Here is a 17,822-nt window from a genome sequence, read left to right as displayed (position 1 = left end):
AACTGAGTAAGTGTGTGGAATTTATTTAAAAGCTTATAATCACATTCATATCCGAAACCAAACCTTCCAGAATGATAGTTCTTTATTGCTATGTTATGTTTCGCAAGCCATAAAGTGATTATATCGTAATGGCAAGAGTGTATGATTATTGAAGAACAACGTAAAATATTGTAAAATAAATGCCATGCACTAAAATCACTCTATCTTGGTTTCCCGCAAAAAAGTTCGGTACCATTCGAAAAAGAAGAGTCTAAACTAGCATCGTAGACCGGTTGCATGTCGAATACGGTCGAATACTACTACTTTTTGAACAAATTGGCAAATAAACCGTAAAATTTGAGTAAACATTGTAAATTTTATTTTTAAAATTTAAAGCATCGCAATGTGTGCATCAAATATGTTAAATGTACTAAATTTAGGGTTAGGAAACGTATGCGTTATACATGTTGGGTACATTTTATGACCACAAATCACATTTTTCTTAATATTGGTCAAAATCGATAATTTTCGCTTACAAGAAGTTTTCCATACAAAACCCTATACAATTTTCTTAAAAATCGAAAAAAAAATCAGTCGGTGTGCAAACAAACATAGCCCAAACAATCATACATATATGAAAATTGATTGATCTTAGAAAAACAACTTTTTCGACTTTTGTCGCGAAATTTTGATTTCTGGCCCATAGTGCATTGGTTGTCATTTCTTCAAGTACTATAAATATTCCATGCTAATGATTTTGGCTGGAAAAATGCCATTTTAAGCTGTAACTTCATTTAAAACGAACAAGAACTACAAAAATTTACATATTTCCAAAGGTATTTTTGTCGCAAAAAAAACTGTTTTCTGATTCTGAGAAAATATGTACAATTATTCAGATTTAAAACAAATATCGCTTGTTCTGCGTTGCGGGATATACTCATTTATTACTGAATTGCCTGTTCAGTACTTTTTTGAAGTAAATAGAACAGCAGAACTATTTCGGGAGCTTATTCAAATTTTCTTGGTAGTAGTAAGTCTGTAATCCGAAATTGGGGAGTATTGTATATCAAAGTGATCACATACTCAAAAAGCACAAAAAAAAACAAATAAATAAATAAAAAAAAATGAATAAATCTATATGAATAAAACTCGAATTTATTTATTTATTTATTTATGGTTTACATTCATCTGACACAACACAGGTCTTAATGAATAACTATATAACACTTGTAAAATATTTTGCCGTGTACACAAGTTACATAAAAATACTAACGCCTTTGAGACAAATTAAAACGAAAACGAAAGATGCTTGTATATCATGATTTGCCGTACGAACGAGTCATCGGATTTACAAAATTCTTTCACTGTTGCATTCGGCCTGGGCTCCAACGTGTTCATACGAAAACATAATTGGGAAAACTGACCGGGAAGGCCTGAAAACCGGGAAAATCTGAAATTTTATTTTGAAGGGGACTTCCTTATGGATCTGCATGTCAAAAAACATAGTTGGCAGGCAGTATGTCGTTTGCCAGAACAGCTAGTAAATAAATAAATGAATTAAAAGATAAATAAATAAATAATAATTGTTACAGGGATTCCACCTTAAAGTGTTCCTAGGATTTTTTTCCGAAAAGATTCCAGGAGCATTCCTTGAAAGGAATCCTTCTTATATTTTTTCACCAATTTATCCAGGATTTTTTCAAGGATTGCTTTCTGGTTTTAGGGGCAGCTCCCGGATATTTTTCTTTGGATTCATTTCAAAATGCATCCAGAGGTTTCTTCCACAATTATTACTGGATTTGCAACAAAAATTCTTCCTGGATTTATTCACGGAATTATTTCAGGAGCATCTTTCAGAATATTTCTGGTGATTTCTCCCAGGAATCCCTTTCGGAATTATTCCAGAGTTTCCTTTCGGAATTCTCCCGTAGATTTCTTCAAAAGTTCTTACAGAGAAATCTCCCGGCATTCTTCCAGAGATTTATCATGGAACTTTAAATAAAATACATCCCGGATTTCTTACAAAGATCCAGGAATTTCTCTAGGGGCATCTTCCGGGACACAGACTTTTCTCTGAAATCTTCTACAGATATCTGGCAAAAAAATTTCAGGAATTTATCTTTTTACTTTATTGGCTTGGCTTTATTTTCAAGTTCTCTCAGGGTTCGTATTGATTATTCCCGCCAATATTCCAGGTGCTGCTTCCGGAAATCTCCCCAGGATTGCTACCGGATCTGTTCCCGGAATTTTCTCAAAATTTTCTCCAAGCATTGTACCTGGTATTTTTTACTTCAGGCTAATTCTAACGGTATTTTTCAAATATTTCACAGAATTTCTCTCTGAATTCGGTAGAGATTCCACCAAAAACTTACTTTTTTTATTCTTCAATCGCTTATCCTAATTTACAGCTCTTTTGTCCACTAGGGCACTGCGCGAGCGATTCTAATTGGAAGCTGTACTTAAAACTTTGTACAGCGCCTAAATGTATTCTAATCCAATTCTACTATATCGAACTGGTTGCCGTTGCACTGCTTTCACATTCTACCCTATCACGGTAGAATGATGAGCACGAGGATATTGATGTGTGGCTGTTGGTTGTTCCTTTTTCCAGTTCGATTGGGGGTCCATTATGAGTTGCCGTTCGCCGATGTCCATGTATCCGGGTCCGTTTGAGCCATGATGGGCTCAGAAGAGGGTCAGTGTCAGCTGTCCTCAGGAGAAAAGAGCAATTGACGTAAGTGCCGGGTCTGGGATCGGATCCATGACCATCTACTTATGAAGCAAACGTGTGACCACCTGCGCCATAGACCCCGGCAATTTATACCAGAATCGTTCCTCGAATTATTGCTGGAACTATTTCAGTTCTTCCTTCCAATAATGGTAATAAGATTCCATTCAAAACACTTTCAAAATGTTCACTTCAATTCTTGGGATTTGCGCTAACGTAAGAAACTCGACAATACTAATGAGACGTGACGCAAGACAGGACACACAACTTATTATTCTTACAACGTAAAATACCTTTTTGAGTCGACTGGTTTCGGCCTCGTTGTTGCGTATCGACTGTACGATGTCCGACTGGATTTCTTCCGACAAGTTGTACATCGTCCTATCGATGGGAAACAACGAGGCCGAAACCGGTCGACTCAAAGAGATAATTTTATCTCCTTTTTAACGTTGTAAGAATAAAAAGTGGTGTGTCCTGTCTCGCGTCGCGTCTTATTAGTGTCTTTCAAAAATGGCTCTCATTTTTTTTACAAATATTTCTCTCGTAACTCTTCCTAGGTTTTCTCTTCCGGGTCCTTTCAGGGACATTTTTTGAAGCTCTTCTTTGGTTTCCTTCTGGACATTATTCCAAGGATTCCTTCTGGATGTCTTCTCTTTCACGGATTCTTCCCTAAATTGCTAACAGATGTCTCCCCCAAACCTTCCGGAAATGGCTCCAAGGGTTCTTTCTGAAATTGTTCTAGATAATGCTCCCAGGATGTTTCCAGCAATTCCTTTCAAAAATATTTGAAATAATTTCAATAGCCGTTTCAATAGTTTGCTTCCGAAAATCTTCCTGAGATTTTACATCTCAAGGATTTTACCCGATAACCTTGTGAAGATTTTATCTTGAGTTCTTCCAAGAATTCCTCTTGGATTTTTTTTTCAAGATTTCTCCGGTTTCTTCCAAAATCCAGCCAAAATTCGTCCTAGCATTTCTTCTAGAGCTAGATTAAATTCAAAAGTCATCTGGAATTCTTCATAGTTCTTCCAGGGGTTTCCATCAAAACTCTTCCAAGGGTTTATCCCAGAATTCTTTCATTTTATAACTTTTTACTTGACAATTTTTGAAAAATTATTGCACGGAAAATATTACAAGATTCTTCTAGGAGTTTTTCTCAGAAATTCTTTCAAAATTCTTCCCGGAATTATTCTTGAATTTCCTGTCGTGCTTCTTCCCATAAATATTCCATGGGATTCTTTCCAAAATTCTACCAGGGTTTGTTCCTGTTGTTCTTCCACCGATTCTTCCCAAAATTATGTTCACAAATTATCCACGAAAACATGAGATTCCTCTCGGTATTTTTGTTTCTATAAATGCATCCCAGAATTTTACATAGATTCTTCCCGAATACTTCCCGGAATTTTTCCAATTTTTTTCAAGAGTTCCCTAGGGAGCTTTTACCATTTTTTCAGGCACACCTCTTCGGAATCTTCCAGGCATTGCTTCGAAAATTGTTCCAGAGATTTTCCTTGTTTTTTTTCACTGAAATTCTTCCACTTTTTCTGTGGAATTATACCAGTAAGTTCTTTCAGGGTTTTCACCGAATTCTTCTGGTATTTCTTCCGGATTTTACCTAAGGATTTCTTGCACAATTCTTTCAAAGATTTCTTCCCGTTTTTTTTTTTGGATTTTTTCAGATTTTTAGTTATTTATGTAAACTTTCCGAAATTAGTTCGGGGGTTTCTAGAAGAATTCTTCTACAGATAGCTATCGAAATTCCCACAGAAACTCCAACAGGAACGTTCACAATTCTTTCTTAAACATTTTCCTCTATTTTTAGGCATTTACCTATCTCTACAGGGGCCGTTTGCTCGTTGCAACATGTTTACATTGCAACGTCACTTTGACACTGAAGTGCATGGAAAAGTACTGACAGCAATTTTCCCAAAATTGTTTAGAGATTTTCAGGGTTTTTTCTAAGAATCTCTCTTAAGGAGAAACTTCAGAGAATACAAATATGGCTGCCACAATGGCTGACTTGGTCCCCTACTCACGTTTTTAAGAGCACCAATCTTGGAAATTCGTAAACAAATGCTCTCGATTTGGAAAAGCTGCCTCTTTTTGCAAGTGAGCAAAGCCAGAATTAACAAGTGCGGCTTGGTTCGATACTTCGTTCGTCAGTTTTGTGCCTCTAAAGTTTGTATGCAAAATTGCAATGGGATTTCTTAATGTTTCACCTTAAAGTTCTGCCAAGAATTTTTCCAGGAATTATTTTTAAAAAAAAATCTAGAAAAACTTCCAGGGAGTCATTCCGAAATTACTACGGAAAATGCTTCCGAAATTCTTCCATCGGTTATCTTTCACATTCTTCTAAGGATTTCTACCCGGATTCTTCCAGGAACTTCACTCCGATTTGTGTCCCAGGATTTTTCCCAGAAAGACTTGTAAACATTTCTCCTAGAACTTTTTCAGGCATTGATCCCGAAATTCTCTTGAAGATTTCTCCAGGATTTCTCTGGAAAATTTGCCCCGGAATTACAACAGTAATGCTTTTGGAATTCCTAAAAAAAATCTTTGCGAAAACTTTTTAAAGATTTTGTTTCTAATTTCGGTAATAATTCAATCGAAATATTATTACTTCATTTGAAATTCTAAATGCGATTCAAGAATGACCTTTAACCCGGGAGCGGTCGCGTCGTGTACTGAGTACACGCACCATGCAAAATGCACGCTTGTGGTACACAGCGTGAGCGCGGCGTCGCTGCAGGTAGTCAAAGACGCGACTGCTCGAGGGTTAAGGACTGAAAGTCAATCTGTTTAGAAACAGTTCCTTAGTTATAGACGCTCGCAGTGGAGATTGTTTGACATAGGTATCTGTTTTTTTACCTTTCTCGTACATCGAAGTGTATAGCCTTTCAATATGTTCACTAGCGTGGGACACAAAAAGACATTTTTCTCCTGTGCACTTTTTGAGTTCCATTTTGGCCCCATATCAACTGTGAAAAATTTCAGCTCGATCGGAGAAACTATATTTTAGCGCCAGCCGTTTTAAGTTTTCATACGATTTACTATTGAAAGAAAAATCGCCACAGGTTGCCCCTTAACCCCTAAAAATATATCGAAGAATGATTTCTGTTGGAAATTTCACGAGGAACAAACCCTCTGAAGACCGCAAAGCGATCTAAGGCATGTGGAAAAAGTTATTGACTGAAAACCGAATGACATGCCAACGCTGTTTAACAATTGAGGAATAACAATAAATAATAAAATCTCGTTATTTTATTGATCTGGTAAGGCTTAATAACTTTTCCCACAAATGTCGCATCGCTTTGCGGTCTTCGGAGGTCTGATTCCTCGTAAAGTTTTCTAAAGAAATCATTCAACGACCTATTTTTAGGGATCAATGGGCGACCTCAAGCGATTTTTCTTTGAAGAAGTAAATTTTCCCCATAGTAAATCGTATGAAAAACTTAGAATGGCGGGCGCTAAAATATAGTTCCTTGCAGTGCTGCAATTTTTCGACAGGCCTTTATGATAGCGATATTTTGCTTTTTTCATTTTCTCCGTTTTGGTTTTCCTGTCATTGTTGTTTTCCGAACAGCAACACGGGAGCGAAATGAAATGGGTACTCACACTCGCACGCAGCGTGCTGAAAGCGAGAGCTGACAGGGCTAAATTTCCATTCAATTTTCTGTAGTTGAGTGTTTTCACCCGTGCTAACGTATAGGGCACTCACTCTCACAAGCCACCGCTTGAGACGAATGGCCTTTCAGCATGAGTAGTGTGTGGATGATTGGGAATTGATCTTGTTGGGTCGCTCACGAATGGAGCTCTCGGACTCTGTCAGTTCTCACATCGAGGAACTGAAAACGACCGCCGCAGTCATTCATTTTCAGCTGAAAAACAGGCACTGAGACTGATATTTTGCAGGACTGGTTCCTTGGATCGATCTGAAATTTTGCACAGTTGATATGGGACCAAAAAGGAACTCAGGAGTTTTTGCGTTTTTTATATTTTCCCATATAAACCGTGTAATGTTCACTCAATAAACGAATTTTCGATAGAAGGCTCGGAAGGTCAAGTCACATATACCACACAACTCAGTTCGACGAATTGAAATGATGTCTGAATGTATGTGTGTATTTATGTATGTCTGTGCGCAAAAAAAGCTCACTCATTTTAAGGCACTGCCCATTGGCCGATTTTTTGGATTACAGCGTCCGTTCGCTCGTTGCAAACCCGCTCGTTGCAACGCTTTTTAGTTGCAAGTCCTCTAATTGCAAAAAATTGACAAGTTTTTGCAACTAAAAAGCAATCAAGTATCAAATGTGTGCTGTCAATCATGCTGTCAGTGTATTTTAATGCACTTTAGTGTCAAAGTGACATTGCAATTAGCGAATGGCATTCGCTCGTCGCAATGTATTGATCATGCGAGAGAAAGTTGTAAGTTCGGAAGTCAAAACTTCGGCGAAGTTTGGTGTCGGCATTCTAATTTGGGGTTCGCCGACGCATAAGAATAGCCTGTGTCGGCGACACTTCAATTAGAATGGTTAATGGAGTTTTAGGATCTGAAACCAAGCAATATGGGTATATTTGGTATGGGGAAGAAGTCTGGAGTCCAAAATTGACAACCAGAATACCTAAGATGGCGGTCTAAAATCCAATATGGCAGCTCAAAATTCAAAATGGCTTCATTTTAATGAAGTTTCAAGCTCTAAAACCATGCAATATTGGTATATCTGGTATTGGGAAGAAATCTGGAGTCCAACAATGATAATTAAAATATTCAAGATAACGACCAAAGCATTCAAGATGGCAGCATAAACTTCAAGATGACGGCTGTTTAATGTAGGTTTTGGCTCTAAAACCGTATGGTATGGGGAAGACAACCAGAGTTTAAAAATAGCGACCAGAATGTCCGAGATGGCGTCTCAAGAATCAAAATGGTGGCTGTTTAATGGAGTTTTGGACTCTATAAGGGCTCAATATGGGTATATCTGGTATGGGGAAGAAGTCTGGACTCCAAAAATGGCGACCAGAATATCCAAGATGGTGATCTAATATCCAATATGGCGATTCAACATTCCAGATTGCGGCTGTTTTTCAAAAGTTTAAGGCTCAAAAATCATAAGCCAAATAAAGCTCTAATGCCATAAAATGGATTTCTGTTAAACGTATCTAAGTGCGATATTCATCAACATAAGTTGCGTTGAAATGAGTTTTCGAAGGCAAGAGAAAGGCACCATCACCGCTAGGTGCATTAATTAGGGTTTTTGTCTTAAAATGTCTAAAATCATAATAAAAAATACAAAGCTTTTAGTTTTTAGAAGTTGCTCATCCGAATAATATTCTTAATTTTGCCAACATCTGACTCGCACTAGCCAACTTGATATAACACCGTTCATCATAAAACCGTTTGAAAAAGACTTATTTCATTTTCAATTTTGACCATTTTTTTATCATTATCATTAACGTTCCAATCAAATATGCCTACTTAGATAAGAAAGCGGACAAAATCAAATGAACAAAATCTACTTCATAGTTGGAACCTCAGCTATATAGTTCTTCCTGATTCTACCACTCCTTTCGCTCTGCCAAATAGCTAGAACTTTCCTCAAAAATCTCCATAAAAATACCGTTGAAGAAAAGTTTTTCCTCCACGATGTAAATAATACCCCCTTTTACTGCCCAGCCAGTGCAGATGGAAACTCTGTGTTGCTCTGAAACTCTCCGAAAACTATCTCCGCACTTTAATGCAGACAACGAGTCGTAGTGAACTCTTCGCCCGGGTAGATAGGTACAAATAGACAAGAGCCGCCATAACATAGTGTGCTCCCAGCCCAGCGCACGAAAAGACCAACGAAATAAAATTAAAATTCTTCTTCCTTTGGTCCGAGACACAAGCGGGTACCTAAGTGCTCAAAAGTTGCAAAATAATACTAGACTTCCGGTCGGAAACCACTTCGGAAGTTTCTCTCCGTGTTCATCGACGGGGAAAATGCGAGTTTCCGTGTTAATTGTGTTTGGCCCCGAGAAAGTTTACGTCGAATTATGCAACCTAATTATTACGCATCAAATCGACGTAAATTTCAATTGCTCCATTCGATTTTATTGCAAGAACGCTCGACTCGGATTCAAGGGGGAAATTGTACCACTTTTCAGCTCGATTATAAAATGTAAAACGAAATTATCACCCACCTCTCCAACACAGCTCGAAAAGAGCGACAATTTTCGGGTATGAAAAGCGCTTTAACCTTCACCCACTTGGCGGCCTCCCCGATGAGTTCCACCGAGAGGCGATGAAAAAGCAATCAAAGCATGCTTAGGACAACTCTATCGAAATCCTTTTCACCCTTTTCACCATAAAGTGATGACGCCCCGGCAGTCTGAGTGGCCAAGGGTGGAGCAAAGGGGGTGGCACTAGGGTGGCCAGACGTTATTGTTATTACAGTTTTATCGTTTGAGTTGTGCAAAAATCGAGCTTTCGAAAATCCCACAGCATGCTTTGATTGCAGAACTTCAGCATCCAGATCCAAACAGCGCCGGTCGGGATAGGTGCCTGCTGCGATTATGTTCCAAGCCAAGGATCGTCATCAGTTTGGACCGCGCGCGGTGACAAGAGGGGATGAAAAATCACGTGTTTGGGAAATGTGTGTGGTGAAATGTGCTTCGCTTCGACCGACGAGGGCTGTTAAAGCCCAATAATAACGGCGCGGTGCCTTGCTCGCCCGACAGAATTCAGGAGAAACGAACAATAGTCGTTAAGGTGCGGCGGTGAAATTGGCCAAGTGAAAATTGTCGCACCTGAACGGTGCCAAGATTATAGCCGCAGGCGACGAGGACGAGACGAAGCAGAAGAGCGCAGAAGTTGTTTTGATCAAACTGAAGTGATAAAAGTGGATTACTGAAAATGAGTGTTTGGAACTGAATGAATGCAATCGTTACTGCAGCAGCAGCAGCAGAGAATTTTCTAGCTCTGATTGTCCAAACGCAATTCTTGTTTTATTCGAATATGATATCCAAGAGTTGTGACTGGACATCCGTGGCTCGGAATAGAGAGACTCCCCGCTTTTAGTGTTTCCAATAAAATGATAGAAAAGACATAAAAGAAAAACGTGAGTTTACTTATTCTACATATCTAATCCTTCTTGTTTCAATATTCAAGTTTCTACAAAAATTGACGCCATTTTTATTTCTTTATCTGATCATTTTACCATTTCAATTTTCTTATTTTTCTAGTTCTTCTGGTTCTTCTGGTTCTTCTGGTTCTTCTGGTTCTTCTGGTTCTTCTGGTTCTTCTGGTTCTTCTGGTTCTTCTGGTTCTTCTGATGCTTCTGGTACTTCTGAATCTTCTGGTTCTTCAGGTTCTTCGGGTTTTTCAGGTTTTTCTGTTTTTTTTCTGGTTCTTCTAGTTCCTCTGGTTCTTCTGGTTCTTCTGGTTCTTCTGGTTTTTCTAGCTATTCTGGTTCTTCTGGTTCTTCTGGTTCTTCTGAATCTTCTGGTTCTTCTGGCTCTTCTTTATTTTCTAGTTTCTGGTTCTTCTAGTTTTTCTGGTTTTTCTGGTTTTTCTGGTTCTTCTGGTTTTTCTGGTTCTTCTGGTTCTTCTGATTCTTCTGAATCTTCTGGTTCTTCTGGTTCTTCTAGCTCTTCTGGTTCTTCTGGTTCTTCTGGTTCTTCTGGTTCTTTTGGTTCTTTTGGTTCTTCTGGTTCTTATGGTTTTTCTGGTTCTTCTGGTTCTTCGGGTTCTTCTGGCTTCTGGTTCTTTTGGTTCTTTTGGTTCTTCTGGTTCTTCTGGTTCTTCTGGTTCTTCTGGTTCTTCTGGTTCTTCTGGTTCTTCTGGTTCTTCTGGTTCTTCTGGTTCTTCTGGTTCTTCTGGTTCTTCTGGTTCTTCTGGTTCTTCTGGTTCTTCTGGTTCTTCTGGTTCTTCTGGTTCTTCTGGTACTTCTGGTTCTTCTGGTTCTTCTGGTTCTTCTGGTTCTTCTGGTTTTCTGGTTCTTCTGGTTCTTCTGGTTCTTCTGGTTCTTCTGGTTCGTCTGGTTCTTCTGGTTCTTCTGGTTCTTCTGGTTCTTCTGGTTCTTCTGGTTCTTCTGGTTCTTCTGGTTCTTCTGGTTCTTCTGGTTCTTCTGGTTATTCTGGTTCTTCTGGTTCTTCTGGTTCTTCTGGTTCTTCTGGTTCTTCTGGTTTTTCTGGTTCTTCTGGTTCTTCTGGTTCTTCTGGGTTCTTCTGGTTCTTCTAGTTCTTCTGGTTCTTATTTTGTTCTTCTGGTTCTTCTGGTTCTTCTGGTGCTTCTGGTACTTCTGAATCTTCTGGTTCTTCAAGTTCTTCGGGGTTTTCAGGTTTTTCTGTTTTTTTTCTGGTTCTTCTGGTTCTTCTGGTTTTTCTGGTACTTCTAGTTCTTCTGGTTCTTCTGGTTCTTATGGTTCTTCTGGTTCTTGTCGTTCTTCTGGTTCTTCTGGTTCTTGTCGTTCTTCTGGTTCTTCTGGTTCTTCTGGTTCTTCTGGTTTTTCTAGCTCTTCTGGTTCTTCTGGTTCTTCTGGTTTTTCTAGCTATTCTGGTTCTTCTGGTTCTTCTGGTTCTTCTGGTTCTTCTGGTTCTTCTGGTTCTTCTGGTTCTTCTGGTTCTTCTGGTTCTTCTGGTTCTTCTGGTTCTTCTGGTTCTTCTGGTACTTCTGGTTCTTCTGGTTCTTCTGGTTCTTCTGGTTCTTCTGGTTCTTCTGGTTCTTCTGGTTCTTCTGGTTCTTCTGGTTCTTCTGGTTCTTCTGGTTCTTCTGGTTCTTCTGGTTCTTCCTTCTTTGTCGGAATCGGCACGGCCCAGGACGAGACCGGAACGACCGTGCCGAGAAGGGTCCCTCCTTGGCGATTAAGGCCAACGGCCTGAGGGAATCGTCCTGAAGGGGACGATGGCGGTTCCTTAGCGATTAGGCTCGGAAGCCATATTGACTTCCGAGCCGCCGTGTGTTGACCGTTCTTTTCAACAGATACGTGGTCCTGAACGGAGGCAGGCCAGCACCCCAATTCCTGCCCCTTAAAAGGGGGGGGGGGGGGGTATTCGTTAATATTAGCACTGCACTATACAAGTCTTTACACACGGATGTCTGTTTCTTTTCTGACCACTCATCTCTTAATTTCCCTATTAGATTATGCCATCTTAGCGCTCTTTTCATGGGAGCTTTCTTTACAACCCTTTAGCAACGTTTTCTTATTGAGCACGGTACATAGTTCTCGCTAGGGTGTACCTGCTGTTATTTATGATCTAAAAACGTGAATTTTCTACAAACATAGACTCATACACACGAAAGCCTAAGAATTGGAACCAACCGGTTACATACTTCTGAATCTTCTGGTTCTTCAGGTTCTTCGGGTTTTTCAGGTTTTTCTGTTTTTTTTTCTGGTTCTTCTGGTTCTTCTGGTTCTTCTGGTACTTCTAGTTCCTCTGGTTCTTCTGGTTCTTCTGGTTCTTCTGGTTCTTCTGGTTCTTCTGGTTCTTTTGGTTCTTCTAGTTCTTCTAGTTCTTCTGGTTCTTCTGGTTCTTCTGGTTCTTCTGGTTCTTCTGGTTCTTCTGGTTCTTCTGGTTCTTCTGGTTCTTCTGGTTCTTCTGGTTCTTCTAGTTCTTCTGGTTCTTCTGGTTCTTCTGGTTCTTCTGGTTCTTCTGGTTCTTCTGGTTCTTCTGGTTCTTCTGGTTCTTCTGGTTCTTCTAGTTCTTCTGGTTCTTCTGGTTCTTCTGGTTCTTCTGGTTCTTCTGGTTCTTCTGGTTCTTCTGGTTCTTCTGGTTCTTCTGGTACTTCTAGTTCCTCTGGTTCTTCTGCTTCTTCTGGTTCTTCTGGTTCTTCTGGTTCTTCTGGTTCTTTTGGTTCTTTTGGTTCTTTTGGTTCTTCTGGTTCTTCTGGTTCTTCTGGTTCTTCTGGTTCTTCTGGTTCTTCCGGTTCTTCTGGTTCTTCTGGTTCTTCTGGTTCTTCTGGTTCTTCTGGTTCTTCTGGTTCTTCTAGTTCTTCTGGTTCTTCTGGTTCTTCTGGTTCTTCTGGTTCTTCTGGTTCTTCTGGTTCTTCTGGTTCTTCTGGTTCTTCTGGTTCTTCTGGTTCTTCTGGTACTTCTAGTTCCTCTGGTTCTTCTGGTTCTTCTGGTTCTTCTGGTTCCTTCTGATTCCTTCTGGTTCTTCTGGTTCTTCTGGTTCTTCTGGATCTTCTGGTTCTTCTGGTTCTTCTGGTTCTTCTGGTTCTTCTGGTTCTTCTGGTTCTTCTGGTTCTTCTGGTTCTTCTGGTTCTTCTGGTTCTTCTAGTTCTTCTGGTTCTTCTAGTTCTTCTGGTTCTTCTGGTTCTTCTGGTTCTTCTGGTTCTTCTGGTTCTTCTGGTTCTTCTGGTTCTTCTGGTTCTTCTGGTTCTTCTGGTTCTTCTGGTACTTCTAGTTCCTCTGGTTCTTCTGGTTCTTCTGGTTCTTCTGGTTCTTCTGGTTCTTTTGGTTCTTTTGGTTCTTTTGGTTCTTCTGGTTCTTCTGGTTCTTCTGGTTCTTCTGGTTCTTCTGGTTCTTCTGGTTCTTCTGGTTCTTCTGGTTCTTCTGGTTCTTCTGGTTCTTCTGGTTCTTCTGGTTCTTCTGGTTCTTCTGGTTCTTCTGGTTCTTCTGGTTCTTCTGGTTCTTCTGGTTCTTCTGGTTCTTCTGGTTCTTCTGGTTCTTCTGGTTCTTCTGGTTCTTCTGGTTCTTCTGGTTCTTCTGGTTCTTCTGGTTCTTCTGGTTCTTCTAGTTCTTCTGGTTCTTCTGGTTCTTCTGGTTCTTCTGGTTCTTCTGGTTCTTCTGGTTCTTCTGGTGCTTCTGGTACTTCTGAATCTTCTGGTTCTTCTGGTTCTTCTGGTTCTTCTGGTTCTTCTGGTTCTTCTGGTTCTTCTGGTTCTTCTGGTTCTTCTGGTTCTTCTGGTTCTTCTGGTTCTTCTGGTTCTTCTGGTTCTTCTGGTTCTTCTGGTTCTTCTGGTTCTTCTGGTTCTTCTGGTTCTTCTGGTTCTTCTGGTTCTTCTGGTTCTTCTGGTTCTTCTGGTTTTTCTAGCTCTTCTGGTTCTTCTGGTTCTTCTGGTTCTTCTGGTTCTTCTGGTTCTTCTGGTTCTTCTGGTTCTTCTGGTTCTTCTGGTTCTTCTGGTTCTTCTGGTTCTTCTGGTTCTTCTGGTTCTTCTGGTTCTTCTGGTTCTTCTGGTTCTTCTGGTTCTTCTGGTTCTTCTGGTTCTTCTGGTTCTTCTGGTTCTTCTGGTTCTTCTGGTTCTTCTGGTTCTTCTGGTTCTTCTGGTTCTTCTGGTTCTTCTGGTTCTTCTGGTTCTTCTGGTTTTTCTGGTTCTTCTGGTTCTTCTGGGTTCTTCTGGTTCTTCTAGTTCTTCTGGTTCTTATTTTGTTCTTCTGGTTCTTCTGGTGCTTCTGGTACTTCTGAATCTTCTGGTTCTTCAGGTTCTTCGGGTTTTTCAGGTTTTTCTGTTTTTTTTTCTGGTTCTTCTGGTTCTTCTGGTTCTTCTGGTTCTTCTGGTACTTCTAGTTCCTCTGGTTCTTCTGGTTCTTCTGGTTCTTCTGGTTCTTCTGGTTCTTTTGGTTCTTTTGGTTCTTCTGGTTCTTCTGGTTCTTCTGGTTCTTCTGGTTCTTCTGGTTCTTCTGGTTCTTCTGGTTCTTCTGGTTCTTCTGGTTCTTCTGGTTCTTCTGGTTCTTCTGGTTCTTCTGGTTCTTCTGGTTCTTCTGGTTCTTCTGGTTCTTCTGGTTCTTCTGGTTCTTCTGGTTCTTCTGGTTCTTTTGGTTCTTCTGGTTCTTCTGGTTCTTCTGGTTCTTCTGGTTCTTCTGGTTCTTCTGGTTCTTCTGGTTCTTCTGGTTCTTCTGGTTCTTCTGGTTCTTCTGGTTCTTCTGGTTCTTCTGGTTCTTCTGGTTCTTCTGGTTCTTCTGGTTCATCTGGTTCTTCTGGTTCTTCTGGTTCTTCTTTTTCTTCTTTTTCTTCTGGTTCTTCTGGTTCTTCTGGTTCTTCTGGTTCCTTCTGATTCCTTCTGGTTCCTTCTGGTTCCTTCTGGTTCCTTCTGGTTCCTTCTGGTTCCTTCTGGTTCCTTCTGGTTCCTTCTGGTTCCTTCTGGTTCCTTCTGGTTCCTTCTGGTTCCTTCTGGTTCCTTCTGGTTCCTTCTGGTTCCTTCTGGTTCCTTCTGGTTCCTTCTGGTTCTTCTGGTTCTTCTGGTTCTTCTGGTTCTTCTTTTTCTTCTGGTTCCTTCTGGTTCCTTCTGGTTCTTCTGGTTTTTCTGGAACTTCTGGCTCTTCTGGTTCTTCTGGTTCTTCTGGTTCTTCTGGTTCTTCTGGTTCTTCTGGTTCTTCTGGTTCTTCTGGTTCTTCTGGTTCTTCTGGTTCTTCTGGTTCTTCTGGTTCTTCTGGTTCTTCTGGTTCTTCTGGTTCTTCTGGTTCTTCTGGTTCTTCTGGTTCTTCTGGTTCTTCTGGTTCTTCTGGTTCTTCTGGTTCTTCTGGTTCTTCTGGTTCTTCTGGTTCTTCTGGTTCTTCTGGTTCTTCTGGTTCTTCTGGTTCTTCTGGTTCTTCTGGTTCTTCTGGTTCTTCTGGTTCTTCTGGTTCTTCTGGTTCTTCTGGTTCTTCTGGTTCTTCTGGTTCTTCTGGTTCTTCTGGTTCTTCTGGTTCTTCTGGTTCTTCTGGTTCTTCTGGTTCTTTTGGTTCTTCTGGTTCTTCTGGTTCTTCTGGTTCTTCTGGTTCTTCTGGTTCTTCTGGTTCTTCTGGTTCTTCTGGTTCTTCTGGTTCTTCTGGTTCTTCTGGTTCTTCTGGTTCTTCTGGTTCTTCTGTTTCTTCTGTTTCTTCTAGTTCTTCTGGTTCTTCTGGTTCTTCTGTTTCTTCTATTTCTTCTGGTTCTTCTGGTTTTCTGATTCTTCTGATTGTTCTGATTCTTCTGGTTTCTCTGGTACTTCTGGTTCTTCTAGCTCATCTGGTTCATCTGGTTCATCTGGTTCATCTGGTTTTTCTGGTTCTTCTGGCTCTTCTGTTTCTTCTAGTTCTTCTGGTTCTTCTAGTTCATCTGGTTCTTCTTGTTCTTCCGGTTCTTCTGGTTCTTCTTGTTCTTCCGGTTCTTCTGGTTTTTCTGATTCTTCTGGTTCTTCTGATTCATCTGGTTCTTCTGGTTCTCCTGATTCTTCTGGTTCTTCTGGTTCTTCTGGTTCTTCCGGTTCTTCTGGCTTTTCTGTCTCTACTGGTTCTTCCAGTTCTTTTGGTTCTTCTGTCTCTTCTGGTTCTTTTGGTTCTTCTGATTCTTCTGATTCTTCTGATTCTTCTGATTGTTCTGGTTCTTCTGGTTCTTCTGGTTCTTCTAGTTCTTCTGGTTCTTCTGTCTCTTCTGGTTCTTCTAGTTCTTTTGGTTCTTCTGTCTCTTCTGGTTCTTCTGGTTCTTCTGATTCTTCTGATTGTTTTGATTGTTTTGGTTCTTCTGGTTCTATTGGTAATTCTGGTATTTCTGGTTCTTCTGCTATTTCTGATTCTTCTAGTGTTTTTGTTGTTATGATTCTTCTGATATTTCTGGTTCTTCTATTTGTTTTTGTTGAGTTTCGGGTTTGAGGACAGGAATTATTAAAATGCGATTAGCTTGTAGGAGTTCTATTTAGGGAATAAGTTTTTTTACAGTAACAAACAAACTGGATACCTAGGATCACTAGGTGCTGTAACTAGGTGTGTATCGCAGCCGATTGCTACTACGACAACAGTTGTTGTTCCTCTGATTTTTCTGATTCTTCTGACTATTCTGGTTTTTATTAGTTTTCTTGGTCTTCTTGGTCTTCTTGGTCTTCTTGGTCTTCTTGGTCTCCTTGGTCTTCTTGGTCTTCTTGGTCTTCTTGGTCTTCTTGGTCTTCTTGGTCTTCTTGGTCTTCTTGGTCTTCTTGGTCTTCTTGGTCTTCTTCGTCTTCTTGGTCTTCTTGGTCTTCTTCGTCTTCTTGGTCTTCTTGGTCTTCTTGGTCTTCTTGGTCTTCTTGGTCTTCTTGGTCTTCTTGGTCTTCTTGGTCTTCTTGGTCTTCTTGGTCTTCTTGGTCTTCTTGGTCTTCTTGGTCTTCTTGGTCTTCTTGGTCTTCTTGGTCTTCTTGGTCTTCTTGGTCTTCTTGGTCTTCTTGGTCTTCTTGGTCTTCTTGGTCTTCTTGGTCTTCTTGGTCTTCTTGGTCTTCTTGGTCTTCTTGGTCTTCTTGGTCTTCTTGGTCTTCTTGGTCTTCTTGGTCTTCTTGGTCTTCTTGGTCTTCTTGGTCTTCTTGGTCTTCTTGGTCTTCTTGGTCTTCTTGGTCTTCTTGGTCTTCTTGGTCTTCTTGGTCTTCTTGGTCTTCTTGGTCTTCTTGGTCTTCTTGGTCTTCTTGGTCTTCTTGGTCTTCTTGGTCTTCTTGGTCTTCTTGGTCTTCTTGGTCTTCTTGGTCTTCTTGGTCTTCTTGGTCTTCTTGGTCTTCTTGGTCTTCTTGGTCTTCTTGGTCTTCTTGGTCTTCTTGGTCTTCTTGGTCTTCTTGGTCTTCTTGGTCTTCTTGGTTTTCTTGGTCTTCTTGGTCTTCTTGGTCTTCTTGGTCTTCTTGGTCTTCTTGGTCTTCTTGGTCTTCTTGGTCTTCTTGGTCTTCTTGGTCTTCTTGGTCTTCTTGGTCTTCTTGGTCTTCTTGGTCTTCTTGGTCTTCTTGGTCTTCTTGGTCTTCTTGGTCTTCTTGGTCTTCTTGGTCTTCTTGGTCTTCTTGGTCTTCTTGGTCTTCTTGGTCTTCTTGGTCTTCTTGGTCTTCTTGGTCTTCTTGGTCTTCTTGGTCTTCTTGGTCTTCTTGGTCTTCTTGGTCTTCTTGGTCTTCTTGGTCTTCTTGGTCTTCTTGGTCTTCTTGGTCTTCTTGGTCTTCTTGGTCTTCTTGGTCTTCTTGGTCTTCTTGGTCTTCTTGGTCTTCTTGGTCTTCTTGGTCTTCTTGGTCTTCTTGGTCTTCTTGGTCTTCTTGGTCTTCTTGGTCTTCTTGGTCTTCTTGGTCTTCTTGGTCTTCTTGGTCTTCTTGGTCTTCTTGGTCTTCTTGGTCTTCTTGGTCTTCTTGGTCTTCTTGGTCTTCTTGGTCTTCTTGGTCTTCTTGGTCTTCTTGGTCTTCTTGGTCTTCTTGGTCTTCTTGGTCTTCTTGGTCTTCTTGGTCTTCTTGGTCTTCTTGGTC

At 40.4% G+C, this 17,822-nt stretch overlaps 1 protein-coding gene across 1 annotated transcript in view; it reads right to left on the bottom strand.

The window, feature by feature from the left end:
- LOC134286995 (sporozoite surface protein 2-like) overlaps positions 1-17,822 on the bottom strand; it is a 49,810-nt gene that overhangs the window by 21,119 nt on the left and 10,869 nt on the right. Inside the window, exon 2 of the mRNA XM_062848713.1 lies at positions 14,087-14,844. Coding sequence (XP_062704697.1) covers positions 14,087-14,844 — 758 coding nt within the window. The remainder of the gene's footprint in view (positions 1-14,086; positions 14,845-17,822) is intronic.

Source organism: Aedes albopictus, chromosome 2 (genome assembly GCF_035046485.1).
Source record: "Aedes albopictus strain Foshan chromosome 2, AalbF5, whole genome shotgun sequence".
Classification (NCBI taxonomy): Eukaryota; Metazoa; Arthropoda; class Insecta; order Diptera; family Culicidae; genus Aedes; species Aedes albopictus.
Note: the sequence above shows the minus strand (reverse complement) of the source record. Positions and strands in the feature narration are given on the sequence as shown.